The sequence below is a fragment of the Ranitomeya variabilis genome, chromosome 2, assembly GCF_051348905.1.
Source record: "Ranitomeya variabilis isolate aRanVar5 chromosome 2, aRanVar5.hap1, whole genome shotgun sequence".
NCBI classification, from domain to species: Eukaryota; Metazoa; Chordata; class Amphibia; order Anura; family Dendrobatidae; genus Ranitomeya; species Ranitomeya variabilis.
In genome coordinates this window covers 870,114,175-870,131,769 of record NC_135233.1, presented here as the reverse complement: position 1 = coordinate 870,131,769, position 17,595 = coordinate 870,114,175, and the positions used below count along the sequence as shown (strand labels likewise).

Sequence of the window (17,595 nt, the reverse complement as noted above, 5' to 3'; positions counted from 1 at the left end):
ACATTTGTTGTCTTTAATTAACTATTATTATAAGATTTATTTTCTATGTTGCTTGGCTTTGATACAATAACTCAATAAGCAGCGATGCAAATAAATTGTAAACTTTCAAATGTGATAAGAATGATGTAATGAAAGGTTTCGGAGGACAGAACACACAATTGGATTCCAATGCCAGCTTCACTAAAATGTCCTAAAGCCAAATTCAATTACACTGGAGAGTTTAGACAAGCTTTGTTTAGAGCGACGACTGTTCTGATGGTTGACTGTTCCTAGAAATTTGCTATTACAGCTCTCGAAAACCATTATTGAGGACATTAGTCATTGCTCATTTCAAAATAACATATCTTTCAGATGTTGTAAGTGATGTTTGAAAATGACAGTGAAATTAGAGCGAAAAAAGTGAAATTCAATTAAACCAGCAATACTTCTTTTTATAAAATACTTTTTTCTGTGGCTTCATAAAACTATGGTTTTGCAATAAATTGGCTGCATGGACATTCACGTCAGGTGCCCAGCTGTCAAGTACAGCCATGCACCCAGTTAAGAACACAAAACTTTTTTCCATTTTGTACTAACTCTTCCTACTCAATCTTTGTACACGTAGCACTCAAGCACTATGGACCTATTTGTCAAGACTTGAGTTTTGTTTGACAGTCTTGATCCAGAGTGCCCAAATTTTTTAAAAAAGTAAACTCATCCTTCTCTAAAGCCATACTGTGTGGTATAAATAATTTGTGGACTATATCAATTAAAAAGTCGAGAAAAAGCATTAATGGAGGCAGCATTCAAGTACTCAAGGGGTACAAGTGAAAAAAATGGAGTTTTATTCACCCATCTTTTGCTCATAGGTGAATAAAACTGCACATTTTTTTCACTTGGATCCCCTAAGTGCTACTTCCGTCTTTGTCCTTTTTTATACTGTAATGATTTTCTTGCCTACTGCCCTAGCCGAGATTGCAATGTACCGTTAATGGTTTTTCTTAATGATTTATGTATGGGATTTTTTTTAGAGGGGGGAATTTTTTATTGAATTAAACCTAATATTAGTTGTTTTGGCCAACAAGGTGACCTGAAGTAGTGATCGCTTGATCATTTGATTCTTCAAAATGTTGACGCCAGTTTTCTTGAAAAGTCACAAAAATGTTTACACCAGTCCCAGCCATCTTCGCCAAAGTAAGTGGAGCGTGGCGGCCTCTGCCCATCGAATTCATCATAAGGTTTTGTCACTTTAATATTACTAGCTTTTCTAATGAAGCACACCACTGAGAAGATGCGCCATATTCATTAAGTGGCTTGCTCCTCTTCATGAATTTGGTGCATCTTACCCCACTTTAAACCTTCATTAGGACTGGCAGGTACAACAACAACCTCCTAAATGAATCAGGCCCATATATTTTAAACATTATTGCCTGTCATTATTAGGGCTCATGTACACATCCAGGTTTCTCGTATACTGGGTGCATGTCAATGAACTAGGACTGCTTTTTCCAAGTGCATTGACATACACCCCAGTGTACTTCCACTCTGATTTTCATATATTTTCTAGAGTTATTTGCAAAGGTTCAAGTAATATTTCTCAAAACTCGCAGTTTCACGCAAGTTCTAAAATTTTGAGATTCAATTCATGGTTCGCAAACAAAACTTGCTCTGCACCGTTTTCCACACTGCTGAAGAATCAGAGAGCGGGCCAATGTTATTTTGCAATTTTCCATTGCCACACAAGCTCACCTGCAATGCTCTGCAGCTATGACATCTTATGGATTATCATACCTTTTACAGTGATGGTCAGTACCTGGGCCATCAAAGATCAGTGGTTCCCAGCAGAGCACAGCTGTATGGCAGAGTTGTGTCCCATCTGCAGAGTCACTGTGTAAGGGTACCGTCACACATTGAAATTTCCATCGCTACGACGGTACGATTCGTGACGTTCTAGCGATATCGTTACGATATCGCAGTGTCTGACACGCAGCAGCGATCAGGGACCCTGCTGAGAATCGTACGTCGTAGCACATCGTTTGGAACTTTCTTTCGTCGCTTGATCACCCGCTGACATCGCTGGATCGTTGTGTGTGACAGCGATCCAGCGATGTCTTCGCTTGTAACCAGGGTAAACATCGGGTAACTAAGCGCAGGGCCGCGCTTAGTAACCCGATGTTTACCCTGGTTACCAGCGTAAACGTAAAAAAACAAACAGTACATACTCACCCGTCGGTGTCCTTCAGGTCCCTTGCCGTCTGCTTCCTGCTCTGAGTGCCGGCCGGAAAGTGAGAGCAGATCACAGCGGTGCTGCGATCTGCTCTCACTGTACGGCTGCACTCAGAGCAGGAAGCAGACGGCAAGGGACCTGAAGGACACCGACGGGTGAGTATGTACTGTTTGTTTTTTTACGTTTACGCTGGTAACCAGGGTAAACATCGGGTTACTAAGCGCGGCCCTGCGCTTAGTTACCCGATGTTTACCCTGGTTACCCGGGGACTTCGGCATCGCTCCAGCGCCGTGATTGCAACGTGTGACCGCAGTCTACGACGCTGGAGCGATATTCATACGATCGCTGCGACGTCACGGATTGTGCCGTCGCAGCGATGAAAATTTCAATGTGTGACGGTACCCTAAGTCTTTCTCCTGTAGTGTTAAGCTCTTGTGGTCAGCTGGGTCATATCTCACTCGCCTGTAAATTGTAAGCTCTCATGGTCAACGGGGTCCTCTCTCCTGTAAATTGTAAGCTCTCATGGTCAATGGGGTCCTCTCTCTCGCCTGTAATTGTAAGCTCTCATGGTCAATGGGGTCCTCTCTCTCGCCTGTAATTGTAAGCTATCATGGTCAATGGGGTCCTCTCTCTCGCCTGTAAATTGTAAGCTCTCATGGTCAACGGGGTCCTCTCTCCTGTAAATTGTAAGCTCTCATGGTCAATGGGGTCCTCTCTCTCGCCTGTAAATTGTAAGCTCTCATGGTCAACGGGGTCCTCTCTTCTTTATACATGAAGGGTAAGCCCTTATGGTCAGTGAGGTTCTTTCTCCTCCCCCCACGTGTACTTTATGAGCAATTACAAGCCTTACAGTTTTGAAATTCGTGCGAATTTATATGCCGCAAATCAAGTTTTTTGGGAACATTCGATGAAGTCAGTGAATTTGAATTTCAAAATATCTGCTCATCTCTGTCTAGCACATCAGTTTTCTACAGAAATGTAAAGTATTTTCATTGGCGGTGGGTATGCCCCTACACAGGCACACCACTGTCATATGTGCTGACAGGTATCCTTTATAGATTCTGTTTATCCAGATGTAGTGAGCACAACATTTTATTTTTAGGATATTTTCCATGTAACATGCTATACTTATACAAATTATAATCACGCCTCTTAAATGTCTTTTCTGAAAGCTAAATACATTTAATTATTAACCTTTTCTCATAACTTAGGTTTTCAGTGCCTTTTTATGATTTTTGCTACCCTCTATGTTGTAGTTTGTGTTCTGTATATTGTAGATAGGACTCCACTTATGCTTCGTAAACCCATAACATGGTATGATTATGTCCCTGTCTAAAGAGCCCATGCCAGTTTAAATATTAGTATCCTACAGACTTTAGAAGCAGCTATCTGGCATGACATGCTGTTTACTTTATGCTCTTCAGCTGTATTCCAGTCCTATTCCACTGGTGACGCTACCAGTTTTACATCCCAAAGTAAATATAATGCATGAAGATTATGTGTACTGGCTGCATAACTATAATGTACATGTACCCACATTAAAAAATATATACCAATTGAATAGCCAAACATTTGATTGACAACTTATGTCTTTTTTTAACTGGGCACTTAACACTGATGTCACTTATTGCTGAATATAAATCATTACCTGAGCATAAAGTCTTTCCAATATATTGTGTGATTAGAGATGTGTTCTTCTTACGTGTTTCTCACATTTTCCAAACGTCAGCACATTTTTCTGCCTACTTGGACACTAGAGATAAGCATCTTGTACAGACATTTGCCATTTATGTTCATTACTTTAAACAAACTTGGATTGAAATTATGTTGGGTAACTCACATTAACTCACACGCCATTGTCAATGGGAAAGAAACTTTCTTTACTAATACCTTTATTAGCACAATACATTTTAAAATTTATTTTGTTGCATTAATATGTAAAACTGTTAACTACCGTATATACTCGAGTATAAGCCGACCAGAGTATAAGCCGACCCCCCTAATTTTGCCACAAAAAACTGGGAAAACTTATTGACTCGAGTATAAGCCTAGGGTGGAAAATGCAGCAGCTACCGGTGAATTTCAAAAATAAAAATAGATGCTCCATACCATTCATTATGGCCCCATAGCTGTGCCATATAGTGCTCTGCACCGTTCATTATTGCCCCATAGCTGTACCATAGAAAGCTGTGCCATATAGTGCTCTGCACCGTTCATTATTGCCCCATAGCTGTGCCATATAGTGCTCTGCACTGTTCATTATTGCCCCATAGATGTGCCATATAGTGCTCTGCACCGTTCATTATTGCCCCATAGCTGTGCCATATAGTGCTCTGCACCGTTCATTATTTCCCCATAGATGTGCCATAGAAAGCTGTGCCATTGCTGCTGCTGCTGCAATAAAAAAAAAAAGACATACTCACCTCTCTTGCTTGCAGCTCCTAGGCGTCCCGTCCCAGCGTCTCTCTGCACTGACTGATCAGGCAGAGGGCGGCGCGCACACTATATGCGTCATCGCGCCCTCTGACCTGAACAGTCAGTGCGGATAGACGCCAGGAAGATGGAGCGGCGCCCGGCGTGTGGAACGCGGACAGGTGAATATGACATACTTACCTGCTCCCGGCGTCCCGCTCCTTCCCCCGGACAGCTGGTCTTCGGTGCCGCAGCCTCTTCCTCTATCAGCGGTCACCATTACCGCTCATTAGAGAAATGAATATGCGGCTCCACCCCTATGGGAGTGGAGTCCATATTCATTTCTCTAATGAGCGGTCCCATGTGACCGCTGAACAGGGGAAGAGCTGCGGCACCCGGAGACCGTGGAACTGCAGGGACAGCGCCAGGAGCCCCGGAAGCAGGTAAGTATGCCTCAGCGCCCTCTCCCCCTCACCCGCCGACCGTGACTCGAGTATAAGCCGAGAGGGGCACTTTCTCAGGTACAGTCTCACAACACACTACTGTTTTTTTGCATGCCTACTTTTTCATCCAAATTTCTCATCTATACATTCTACATGCATACCACAGACTGTTGCCTCTACTGTTGTTTTGGATGTGTACTTAGAATTTCTTGTTCATCACTTTTTGGAATTTGTGGTTGCCAATGGCAATGAGCAAGATAGTGAATAAAAAAAAAAAGAAACCCATACCATGATACCTCGCAATAAGAATCTAGAGCCGTATGCAGTAGCATCATCACCACTGTAAGGTGTCTCAGGGAGGTAGTCGTGGGCAAGCTGCTGCTTCTGCACGTTCTGACAGGAAAATCGTGTTCCAATCCCGGTGTGCTGCTGTATGTGGGTATATCACACTAACTTGTGGCCCATAGGCCTCAACTGGCTCCAGGCTTTCATCTTCTAGAACCTTCACAGCACACAATCCATGGGACACTAAATTTGTTAACAGTCAAACTTTTACTTGGCAGTTTACAATCATTACAATGAAGCATATAGGATAGGGCCCAACAGGTACCAGTCTTTCCCACAGGTACCGGACAAAACTTCAGCAATCATCTCGGTATGGGTAGAGCATACTTCTTGCTAATTCCTCGAACACTAAAAATTCTTCTCCACTTCAAGCAGTGCACTCTGATTCCATTACTTCCCACCTCTGAGAGTTTTAGTCAGTCAATCTGTCCTTGCAGCTCCGCAGGCTTAGTACGCCCAAGGGTCCTGACATCTATCTCGAGGTTTCCAGGCCGATTGACAAATTTGCACGGAAGGGGTTCTTTGGCAATCCAATGCCCTGATTAACAACCACACATTGTCCCTAGCTGCCTGCTTTCCTATGACCACTGCTATCACTTCTCCACACTTTCCCTAGTTGACTTTGACACTTTCTGAACTTGACACACAGTCTCAGTTGCCTATCCCTAATTTGGGCTGGCTGTTATAGTTAATGCTATCTAGGCTAAACTGCAGCCCCTGAGGGTTTTAATTTCAGATAACATATATTACTATAAAATACATTTAACCACTTGGGGTGTCAAACAGTAAAACATCATCTCCACCACTCTTACACCACCAACACTGGCATCGCCTATCCAAGTAGTAGTACTACCAAACACAAGTGCAACAAGCAAAGTGTATTAGTTAGGAGGAAGTGGAAGACATTATGGAATATATGGCACTTAATTTGTCTGTCACAGCAGGGTGATGTTACTTTTGATAGCTTGAGCAATTATTCTGCAAAGTCCTAAGCAACAGCACTCCAGGAGCGAAGGATAATATCTCACAGACAAAACATTTTGCTGTTGATTTTTTGGATGTGATGAACAGTAAGGGTATGTGCACACGTCAGGATGTCTTGCAGAAATTTTCCTGACAAAAACCGGACATTTCTGCCAGAAATCCGCATGCTTTTTTTTCCCGCGTTTTTTCATGCGTTTTTGACGCGTTTTGACACGTTTTTTGTGCATTTTTTTCCAAATGCATAGAATTGCGGAAAATCTGCAAAATTAATGAACATGCTGCTTTTTTTTACCGTGATGCGTTTTTTGGTGGAAAAAAACGCACCATGTGCACAAAACATGCAGAATGCATTCTAAATGATAGGATGCATAATGTATGCGTTTTTAATGAGTTTTTATAGCATTTTTATCGCGAAAAAATGCGAAAAAAACGCAAAAAAACCTGAACGTGTGCACATACCCTAAGTGTTTGTACTCAGCAGGGATGAGGGCAGAAGAGATAAAAAAAAACATGATTCAAACAGCTAGCTGTGTTGATATCTCTGTGAGCCATGTTAGCATGCGCATTGGCAGATGAATTTGTAATGGCACTTTGGGTCAGGTTAAATCTGGAGCTGGGAATCATGAAGGGGAGCAAGGAACTCAGGAAATTTCACACATGGAAACAACTATCAGCCGAGTCAGGTGTGTTGATTTTGTAGTTGACATGACCTGGGAAGAAGATTGGGGTGAGGCAGTATTGATATCACCAAAGAGGAGGGCAGTAGTATGAGAGATAAAGAACTGAATCAACGTTAGGCCAAAATATTTTCCAGGAACAGATCTGCTTTTTGGCTCAGGAGCATGTTATACTGTACCTGCTGTGGGTGGAGGAGGCTCAACAGCAGGCCCTAGTTGTGGCAAATCCTATGTGCAGGCGTGGGTGTGGGAATTGTTTTCTATTTTGCTAGCCGATTAATCTTTTACAGTGAGCAGGCTCTGCAGGAGAAAAATAATCTGTGTAAGTCCTGGTAGATATAGACTGGGAACTACAGGTCTCCATCAGCATATGCTTATATGAGAAAAGCAAGCTTGCCAGCCATACGAGGAGAGCTCAAGCTGTCCTCCTACCCTTTCTCCTCACACTCATTTTTCTGATAGCCAGGCCTCATTCTCAAGCAGTATCTGGTTGGTCTTATTATCACCAACTACTTCTTTTTGTACTTTGACTCCTACACTTTCTATGTCAGACCGTCAGATAGTCATAACTGATATCATATCCTATAATCCCAGTCATCTGCTTGCATGCCAACTCAACTCTCACCTGGTAAAATTACTGGTGGTGCAGTTACTGCCACTTAATGGATTTCACTGCCTTTTAAGAAATGATGGTGTGAACTCAGCCTCACTAATGGATACCCAGCTACTATTATTTCTTGCAGAAAGGGTTGCATCCTCTGTGGTTTCATGTGCAAAAGAATGTAAGCTGCTTTCTACACTCCTCATTGAGCTCAAAAGTGCAATGCACTTTCGACACATGGAGCCTTATTATGGAATTATGGACAGGGACAGTGCATGTCTTTTGCCTGCTGTGTTAATATTTTGAATGGCAGTGAAACTTCACCACAACCAGGACAAGCCTCCACGGTTGGTCACTAAGTTTGGTTCAGGCAGTCCTTATACATCTTAAAGGGAACCTGAAGATGAGCTAAGCCCACCAGCATCAGGAGCTTACCTACAGCATTCTGGAATGCTGTAGATAAGCCCCCGATGTATCCTGAAAGATGAGAAAAAGAGGTCATATTATACTCACCCAGGGGCGGTCCCGCTGCGGTCCGGTTCGATGGGCGTCGCGGTCCGGAGCCTCCCATCTTCTTACGATGACGTCCTCTTCTTGTATTCACGCTGCGGCTCCGGCACAGGCGTACTTTGTCTGCCCTGTTGAGGGCAGAGCAAAGTACTGCAGTGCACAGGCACCGGGAAAGTTCAGAGAGGCCCGGCGCTTGCGCACTGCAGTACTTTGCTCTGCCTTCAACAGGGCAGACAAAGTACGCCTGCGCCAGAGCCGTAGCGTGAAGACGACGTCATCCTATGAAGATAGGAAACCCCGGACCGGGACGCCCATCTGACCGGACTGCCCACCCAGGTGAGTATAATCGAACCTCTTTTTCTCATCTTTCAGGATACATCGGGGGCTTATCCCTGACAGTGGGTGCGGCTTTGTTCTCCATACACTTGGTAGCTTGGATAATTTTGAAATCCACGATTAGCAGCTTATGAAGGCTACGTGTCGCCTACTGAGGTCCTTTGAAAAGGCTATTTATTTTTTCAGCAGGGACAACTATGGAATCAACAGTGTTATCCCCCTCATATTTATACACTGAAAAAAAAACTCACAAGGATGCAATCTGGGATAGAGGCATAACAGCAACTTCTACAACCTTTATTTCAAAAAAGTTGGGATGCAATAATGTAAGGAAAACAAGAATTCAATTATTTGGAGATCTCTTAAAGCCACAGAACATAGAACACAGATCAGAAGTTGAAAGTTAGACATTTTTTACATTTCATTTGAAAAAATAAATCATTGTGAAATTGATGGCAGGAACACATCTCAAAAAGGTTGGGACAGGGTTAACAAAAGGCTGGAAAAGTAAGTGGTACCAACAAAAATCAACTTGAGGGTGAACTCAAGTAGCATGACTGTGTATAAAAAGAGCATGATAGTGAGGCAGAGTATCTCAGATGCAAAGATGGTCAAAGAGTCACGCATCTGTGAACGGCATCTAAAAATTGTGGCAGAATCATTTTCAGAAAAATGCTTAACCTAAAATTGCCAAGGCTTTGAGTATCCCACCATCTACAATACATAATATAGTCAAACGATTGAGAGTTTCTGGAGGAATCCATGTTGACATGGGACAAAGTCGCCTGTCAGTATTGGATGCTCATGATGTGTGGGCCCTTAGGTGACCATGCATTAAAAACAGGCATTGCATAAAATGGTGGCTCAATACTACACGCCATTAAAGCCCTTTACTTCACACCCTCAGCAAAAGTTTACGCTAATGGCACCTTATCGGAATAATTTTTAATAACAAACAGAACAGAATGGGAGGCATAGGGCTAAGCAACAGCACATGTGAAAAAGACTTGGGTATACTATTAGATCATAAACTGAACTGAAGTCAACAGTGTGATGCAGCAGCAAAATAGGCAAATACAATTCTGGGATGTATTAACAAAAGCATACAGTCTAGATCACGCAAAGTCATTATTGCCCTCTTCTCCTCTTTGGTCAGACCTCACCTGGAATACTGTATCCTGTTTTGGGCACCACATTTTAATAAAGACATCAACAAACTGGAGCAAGTTCAGAGAAGAGCGACCAGAATGGTGACCGGTCTGCAAACAATGTCCTATGAGGAACGGTTGCAGGATTTGGGAATGTTTAGCTTGAAAAAAAGAAGACTGAGAGGAGACTTACTAGCTGTCTACAAATATCTCAAGGGCTGTCACATTGTAGAAGGATCATCTTTATTCTAATTTGCACAAGGAAAGACTAGAAGTAATGGGATGAAACTGAATGGGAGGAGACACAGATTAGATATTAGAAATTTTTTTTTGACAGTTAGGGTGATCAATGAGTGGAACAGCCTGCCATGAGAGGTGGTGAGTTCTCCTTCCATGGAAGTCTTCAAACAGAGGCTGGACAGACATTTGTCTGGGATGATTTAGTGAATCCTGCTTTGAGCAGGGGGTTGGACCAGATGACCCAGGAGGTCCCTTCCAACTCTATCATTCTTTGATTCTATGATAAGAAAGGGATGTCCCCTGTCGCCCCTAGTGTTTGTGCTCTCTATTGAACTTTTGGCACAGGTCAAGTGAGAATTCACTTGGGGAAGCCTTAGAGACAATCAAACATTTTGGAAACTTGTCATACTATAAAATAAATGAAAACAAATCCCAGATTCTGCCTTTAAACACCCCAGATGAGGTTCTACTACATTTACAAAAGAATGTTCCTCTTGATTTGCGTCAGGACCATATTACATATTTAGGAACATCAATAACTATAGCTACATCAACTTTATATAAATCAAATTATGTTCGTTTTTTGCAAACTCTAGAATCTGACCTAATAAAATAGGCCAATACGAGATTTCATGGGTGGGACGTGTTGCGGCCTTTCAGATGTTCTCATTACCCACATTATTATACTTGTTTCGTACTGTTCCAATCTCCCTCCCAAAAACTTTTTTCTATCCAATAAACAGAATTTTAAACACTTTTGTGTGGAGGAACAAAAGACCTCGCTTATCTAATCATCACCTCATGAAAAGACCTAAGAAATTTGGAGGGTTCAACCTCCCTAATAGCCATGATTATTATCTAGATACCCAACTAGATCAAGTTAGAGCATGGTGGAATGGAAATAAAACCTGTGATTGGGTACAAATTAAATCACAATGTGCAGCCTCTAAAATCTAAAAGCTCTATTTAGTGCTACTTTGATTGCTCCAACTAAAAAGATAGATGCTCTTCCTCTGATGGTGTCATCCATCTCCAGCTGGAAAGCATTCCACAAAAAAGGTTCTAACGCCTTAGCCCGTTGTGTCCATAACTCCATTGGAAACCTTAGAAAGCTTAATACCAGATCTTATTATTAAAGATTCGACAAAATGAGGCATTGTACTAGTGACAGATTTGTATGAAGGTCCTAAACTCCTCTCTTTTGCCTCTTTACATAATCATTTCAAAATTCCTAATAAAGAGTTCTATAAATATCTCCAAATTCGGCACGAATTACAACATTTTCCGATATCATAGGGAATGGTTAACTCGGGATTAATATTCACTCTTTTAAAGGTTTCATCTAATAAAGTGGGCCTAAAACCCATATATAATTTAATAGACATGAAAAATGTTTTTATAAAGTCAACTCCCTTTTTATCGTGTGAAAAAGAATTGAATAAAACATTCTCGAGCAGTGAATAGACAAGCTCATTCGTTTTTGCAGCTCACACCGTCAAATGTGCCTCTTGAGTCTATATGAAAACAGTTTTAAGATGGTATTACACCCCAATGAGGCTTCACTCTCTGTTCCCCTCTTCTACTCAACTCTGCTGGCGTAACTGTGGCCAAAAAGGTTCTTTAATCCACGCTTTTTGGAGCTGTCCAGTAATCATTCCCACCTGGTTGTTAACTTTTCATTTGATCTCTTCTCTACTCCACCAAAAAATAAAACCATCTCCTTCTTTAGCACTACTTTTGTTAGATATACATTCTATTCCCTCCAATAGCAGAGAAATTGCCTCACATATTCTGGCTACAAAAATAGCGATTACAAGATATTGGAAGTCCCCAGGAATTCCTGCCAACAAAGAGATAATACAATCAATAAATAAAACTTGTGCTTTTGAAAAAATGATAGCACACAAAATAATAAGCTACTAGTTTTCAATGGTAATTGGAAGAGTTGGTTGAAACATCCAGAAAGTAATGTTCTAATAGCAGTCATTAATGATTGTATTCCCTGAAATCTGTTGTATACAGCTCTGTATGTAATGTTAGTTTATTTTCTGTAAGTTTAATCACTATGTAGATTTCAATGTTTGTCAGTCTAAAGTATTGTATACACTGTTTGTTATTTTCTTAAAACCAAATAAAAAGATATTGTTAAAAAAAGGAACCTGTGATTAGAATCAGGCTGACCAAAAGGAGACACCAGATTAGTCCGATGGTGTAGCCAGCTTTTCCCCACCCAGTTTTAATTGTTTGACAGGTTTGTCGCATTTGTGTACCTGTCAATCATCTGGAGCATGGTAAGGACAGAACTAGTCAAGACTTTCTTTGTAGTCTACAGCTTTTCAAACTATGTTTTCTCTGAAATGTTGTAGCATTTCAAATAAAAACATACCTGATAGCAATCACGCAGTCCGGTTCTGATTAGTGCTGTCCAAATCATAGGCAAATACCTTTTAAGGTCACTTTCACATTACTAAGACTGTGTTTGTGTTAAAGAACTTGAAAGGCTTTGAATATGACACTTATACACATTTTTCAGATCAATTGTAGGCTTTGCAGTCTTGCAATTCGTAAAAACAATTATTTTTTAGGCAAAATTTGGCGAAGCTGGCAAAATTAAATTTCAAAAGATTTGCTTATCTCCAGATATGGCAGATCAGACATGTAACACAGTAGTATATGAAGCATCTAGTATGGAAGATGTGCAGTGATAAATCAGCCTTGTAATATATGCAGCAGCCAGTACTGAAGATGTGCAGTGACAGATCAGCCCAATGAAACATTGTAGTATGTGCAGCAGCCAAAATAGATTTGCAGTGACAGATCGGACATATAACACCCGGTAGGATATGCAGATGTTTGTACTGCACATACGCAGTGACAGATAATCCCTGTGATGCACTGTAGTATGTGCGGTAGTCATGACAGATCAGACATCTAACACACTGCGGAGTATGCAGCATCCAGTATGGAGATGTGCGGTGTGGAATCAGCCATGGCACATTGGATGTTAGTAGCAGGGGGACAGGCTGAATGAGAACTGCAGTTCTCTCTGACCGCTGCTTAGAATTTCTCATCCAAACCTTGATCACGTAGGATTGCGTAGAGAGCACAGATAGGGGAGACAGGAAGAATGAGAGACACAGGAGCGCTGCAATACTACAGGCAGCGAGGGGGGTTTACATGCTGCAGCCAACGTCCATGTGATTAATGGGTTACCTGCACTCCATCATGAACAGTCTCATCACCTCGGAGCTGCCAGAATGACTGTATGCTAAGGGCTCTGGCATTGGATTGCATGGGGAACTTTAAGAGTGGAAGGAGGCTGATACGAGGAGCTGCCGGTGGGGACTCATCACCTCTGCACATCCGTGGGGAAGTTGTATCGGAGCTACCTGGGACCTCCCCCTAAGTTAAGGTTCAACATGATGAGACGATGACATTGAAGTGGAGCCAGCACTCTGTGCACAGCTATGGAGATATGTGGACTGTGTGACAGGGGTACGCTACTGGCAGGCACTTTGATACACACGTGATGATGAGAATAACATATAAGAGGAGGACATCATGTGTACAGGCAAGAATATACTTCTGCCATCTTCCAGGATGAGGCTGCAGGAGTCTTACACTCAGTGAAGGAGCGACGTGACCTGTGGAGTCCCAGCAGCAGCAGTGCCTCATTGACCATCGCGTTGGCCCCTCTTCTTGCCTTGGATCAGTTCTGGAGATGGGAAGCATTGGGACACTACAGTCCTACTCTGAAGCTGTGGGCCTTTAGAACAGCTACGCGCTTGCAATCGTGACGCTCACTTGTCTGTCTACATACAACTACGGCTTGTTAGTCACACGGAGTCTTCTCTTCCAGCTTTGGGCTATCCGGTGGTGCAAGGGACTCTATGTGACGTGATACACTGTAGGGTGGCTGTTGGACAGAGCTATGGCTGCGGCTATAGCCAGCTCCCTGATCCGGCAGAAGAGGCAGGCACGGGAGTCCAACAGTGACCGAGTGTGCACATACAAGACCCGCACCAGCCCCAATAAGGATGGCCGGTCACTGTGCGAGAGGCATGTCCTAAGTGTGTTCAGTAAAGTCCGATTCTGCAGCGGAAGGAAGAGGCCGGTGAGGAAAAAAACAGGTCAGTGCAAAAATGGGGGACACTACCAGATGTACTGGAAGGTATGCATGACATGGTTATGCTACTCTGCCAAGCATATACACAGCTTTTTCCAGTTATACAGTAAACTACTATTACTGTATATGAATAACGAGGCCAGTTGCCCATGCTACTGGACCAGTCATGCCACCGAATGTTCAAATATTGCCAACTCTGCCATTAGAGTCACAATTTCACTGTTCACTACATATATTAATCATGTCAGTCATCATGTGTAGTGTAAATGCCACCACCAGCCGCACTGTGTCTGATTCTATATGCTTCATATTACACATGTCTAGATATCTGTATCATATGTATATACACTGTGTGTTATGTATTGTGTTGCTTTTCTCCTATGGCCACCACTTTGTGGTATCGTTCACATGCTGTCCTCTCTTTTTGCTCTATGCCTTCTCTGTCTCAGGTCATTATTAATCTGCTTTCTTATATGGAGGCAGGAGGTCACTCACATTATAGAAAAGTAGACCTATCTGCTGTAAATCATCTATTGTGTAACAGTAGAATTGGCATGAACGTTATATGAGTGCTAATATTTCTTATAGCTCCCACTGACATTATTATTTACTAGTGTGTGTATATTCAGTGACTATAAAGGAAGTGACGTGATAAGTGTGGTGTATGCAAGACTGCCCATAGATCGAACTATGATCATTTAAGATTGGTTTCTTATCTTTTTTTTTAAAAAAAAATCCAGGATGACTAAAAATACCCAGCAAAATATCAGACTTCATACCTAAAAATTTGTTGGGTAGTTTAGACACCTGTTCATGTAGGGTTTTTGTTGTTCTCATTGGAATATGCCCATTGTTTTGGGTATAAAAGTATTTACATCGATTGTTGTTTTCACTGTAGATTCAGACTGAAGGCAGCAAAACCATGAAGGAGCATATATGGAAACAAGTGTGAAACAAACCAAACTGTGTGCTAAAGCTTAGATTCCTCAGATTACCCTTTTACTCTGATGACAGCTTTGCACAGCCTTGGCATTCTCTCAAGCAGCTTGATCAGGTAGTCATTGGAATAGCTTTCAATAGCTTTCCAACAGTCTTGAAGGAGAGCTGCTGAGCACTAAATGACTGCTGTGCCTTCACTCTACAGTCCAACTCATCCCAAACCATCTCATTTGGGTTGAGGTTGGGTGACTGTGGAGGATATGTCGCCTGACACAGCACTCCATGCCCCCACCATCTTATAGCCCTTACATAACCTGGAGGTGTTTTTTGGGTCACTGTCCTGCTGCAACACACATGATGGTCCTACTAATCACAAACAAGATGTAACAGCATGCAGTATTCTAATTCTGTGGTAGCCATGCTAGGTACGTGTGCCTTGTATTTGGAATAAATCACTAATAGTGATGAGCAAATATACTCGGTACTCGAGATTTCCCGATCACGCTCGGGTGTCCTCCGAGTATTTGTTAGTGCTCGGAGATTTAGTTTTCATCGCCACAGCTGAAAGATTTACAGCTACTAGCCAGCTTGATTACATGTGGGGATTCCCTAGCATCCAGGCAACCCCCACATGTACTTATGCTGGCAAACAGATGTAAATCATTCAGCTGCGGCAAAGAAAACTAAATCTCCGAGCACTAAAAAATACTCGGAGGACACCCGAGCGTGCTAGGGAAATCTCGAGTACCGAGTATATTCGCTCATCACTAATCACTAACTGTGTCACTAGCAAAACCCTTATACCATCACACCTCTCCCTCTATGCTTCCAGTGGCAACCACACATGCAGATACCATCTTCTTAACTTTTCTGCATTTCTCAAAGACATGATGTTTGGTACCAAAAATCTCAAACTTTAACTCATCAGACCACAGTACGGATGTCAACTGATCTAAAGTCCAGTCTCTTTGTTGCTTGATCCAAACAAGTCTCTTTTTTTGTGTGCGTTTCTCAGCAGTGGCTTCTATGCAGCAATTCAACTATATAGGCATTCTTCATGAAATTTGCTCTGTACAGTTGCTGTTGAGATGTGTCTGCTACTTGTTTTTGTCTCATTTGGTGGTATTATTTGAGGTGTCGTCAATTTGCATTTTTTGAGGCTGGTAACTCTGATGAACTTATCCTCAACAGCATAGTAATTCTTGGTCTCCTTTCATGGGGCGGTTCTCAAGAGATAGTTTGATCATTATGATTGATGGGTTTCATGACTGAATTAGAGGCTACTTTCAAGGCTCTGCCAATTTTCCTGGATTAACTCAGCTTCATGTCTTAAAATAAAGACGGACTGTTATTTCTCTTAGTTGAGTGGTTGTTGCCATACAGTGGCTCAGAACAGTAGTGGACTAGGGCTCAGCATTGTATGGACCTGTGTACCAGCAATTCCTCTTAAAAACACACCTGATGGTTGCAAACACTTTCTGAAGGTCAGTGATTCCACAAATGGGCTTTTGATAAAGCATACCTGTTTATTAGAAGACATTCCATGTTTCTGAACGGAGAGCACAGGTAGGGTGATGGACATAGATGACGAAGGAGACAAAGGCTGGTGCTGAACTGTGGAGAGCTTTGTGGTGAGAGTGATAAGTTTATATTGGACTCTGTAGAGCAAGGGGTCCGCAACCTGTAGCTCGAGAGCCACACTTCGCTCACAGGCCTGTGATGGGTGGCTTGTGACTGTGTGCTAGCTTGGTGCATTAGCACCAGTTGTAACAACCAGCTATTAAGAGTAGATCTCTAGATGGTGACATTTGTGGCTGGCCCTGCACGCAAGAGCAGGGGGTAAGAGGAAACCCTGCAGCTTGGCATAGTGCCTTGGTGTGATTTCAGTGGAAAAGCTTTGGCTGTCATTATACTGGTAATAGTGGGCTGTGGGTGTCACTACTGTGAGTGGGGCAGGAGCTGGATGTGACTTGCGTCCCTCTCAGAGATGAACGTGGCTCGCAACCCTCTTTCATAACTGAATGTGGCTCTTTATACTGACTCCACCAAAATGGACACTGACTCCATGACTTTGAAACACAAGGACTTCACTGTAATGTGTATGTGCTGAAACAGCACGCTGGGCTGGGGGGAACCTGTGTAAGGGTTGTAACAGCAAGCTGGGCTGGGGGGAACCTGTGTAAGGGTTGTAACAGCATGCTGGGGTGGGGGGGAGCCTCTGTAAGGGTTGTAACAGAATGCTGGGCTGGGGGGAGCCTCTGTAAGGGTTGTAACAGCAGGCTGGGCTGGGGGGGGACCTCTGTAAGGGTTGTAACAGCACGCTGGGCTGGGGGAGCCTCTGTAAGGGTTGTAACAGCATGCTGGGCTGGGGGGAGCCTGTGTAAGGGTTGTAACAGCACGCTGGGCTGGGAGGGGAGCCTGTGTAAGGGTTGTAACAGCACGCTGGGCACCTGATTGTAGGGGTTTGGAGCAGGAGCAGAGCAGTGGTGGTTCAGCCTGAGAGGAGCTAACCATGTTACTAGCTAAGACAAGCTAGCAGAGCCCAGCAGCCCTGGCATGTAGCAGAGGAGGTGGGCTACTTTACCCTCTGCAGTGCTGAGGCCTCCTGGGACCTGTAGTGCAGCAGCC

The 17,595-nt window shown here is 42.9% G+C and overlaps 1 protein-coding gene across 3 annotated transcripts in view; it reads left to right on the top strand.

Annotated features, from left to right (window-relative positions):
• The window catches only part of FGF12 (fibroblast growth factor 12), a 628,397-nt gene that overhangs the window by 309,123 nt on the left and 301,679 nt on the right, over positions 1 to 17,595 (top strand). Inside the window, exon 1 of one of the 3 annotated variants that reach the window (XM_077290310.1) lies at positions 12,877 to 14,032. The exons of the other annotated variants lie outside the window; for them this stretch is intronic. Within the exon in view, the coding sequence (XP_077146425.1) occupies positions 13,834 to 14,032 (199 nt within the window). The 5' untranslated portion in view covers positions 12,877 to 13,833. Of the gene's footprint in view, positions 1 to 12,876; positions 14,033 to 17,595 lie in introns of those variants that run through there. 3 annotated transcript variants of the gene reach the window in all.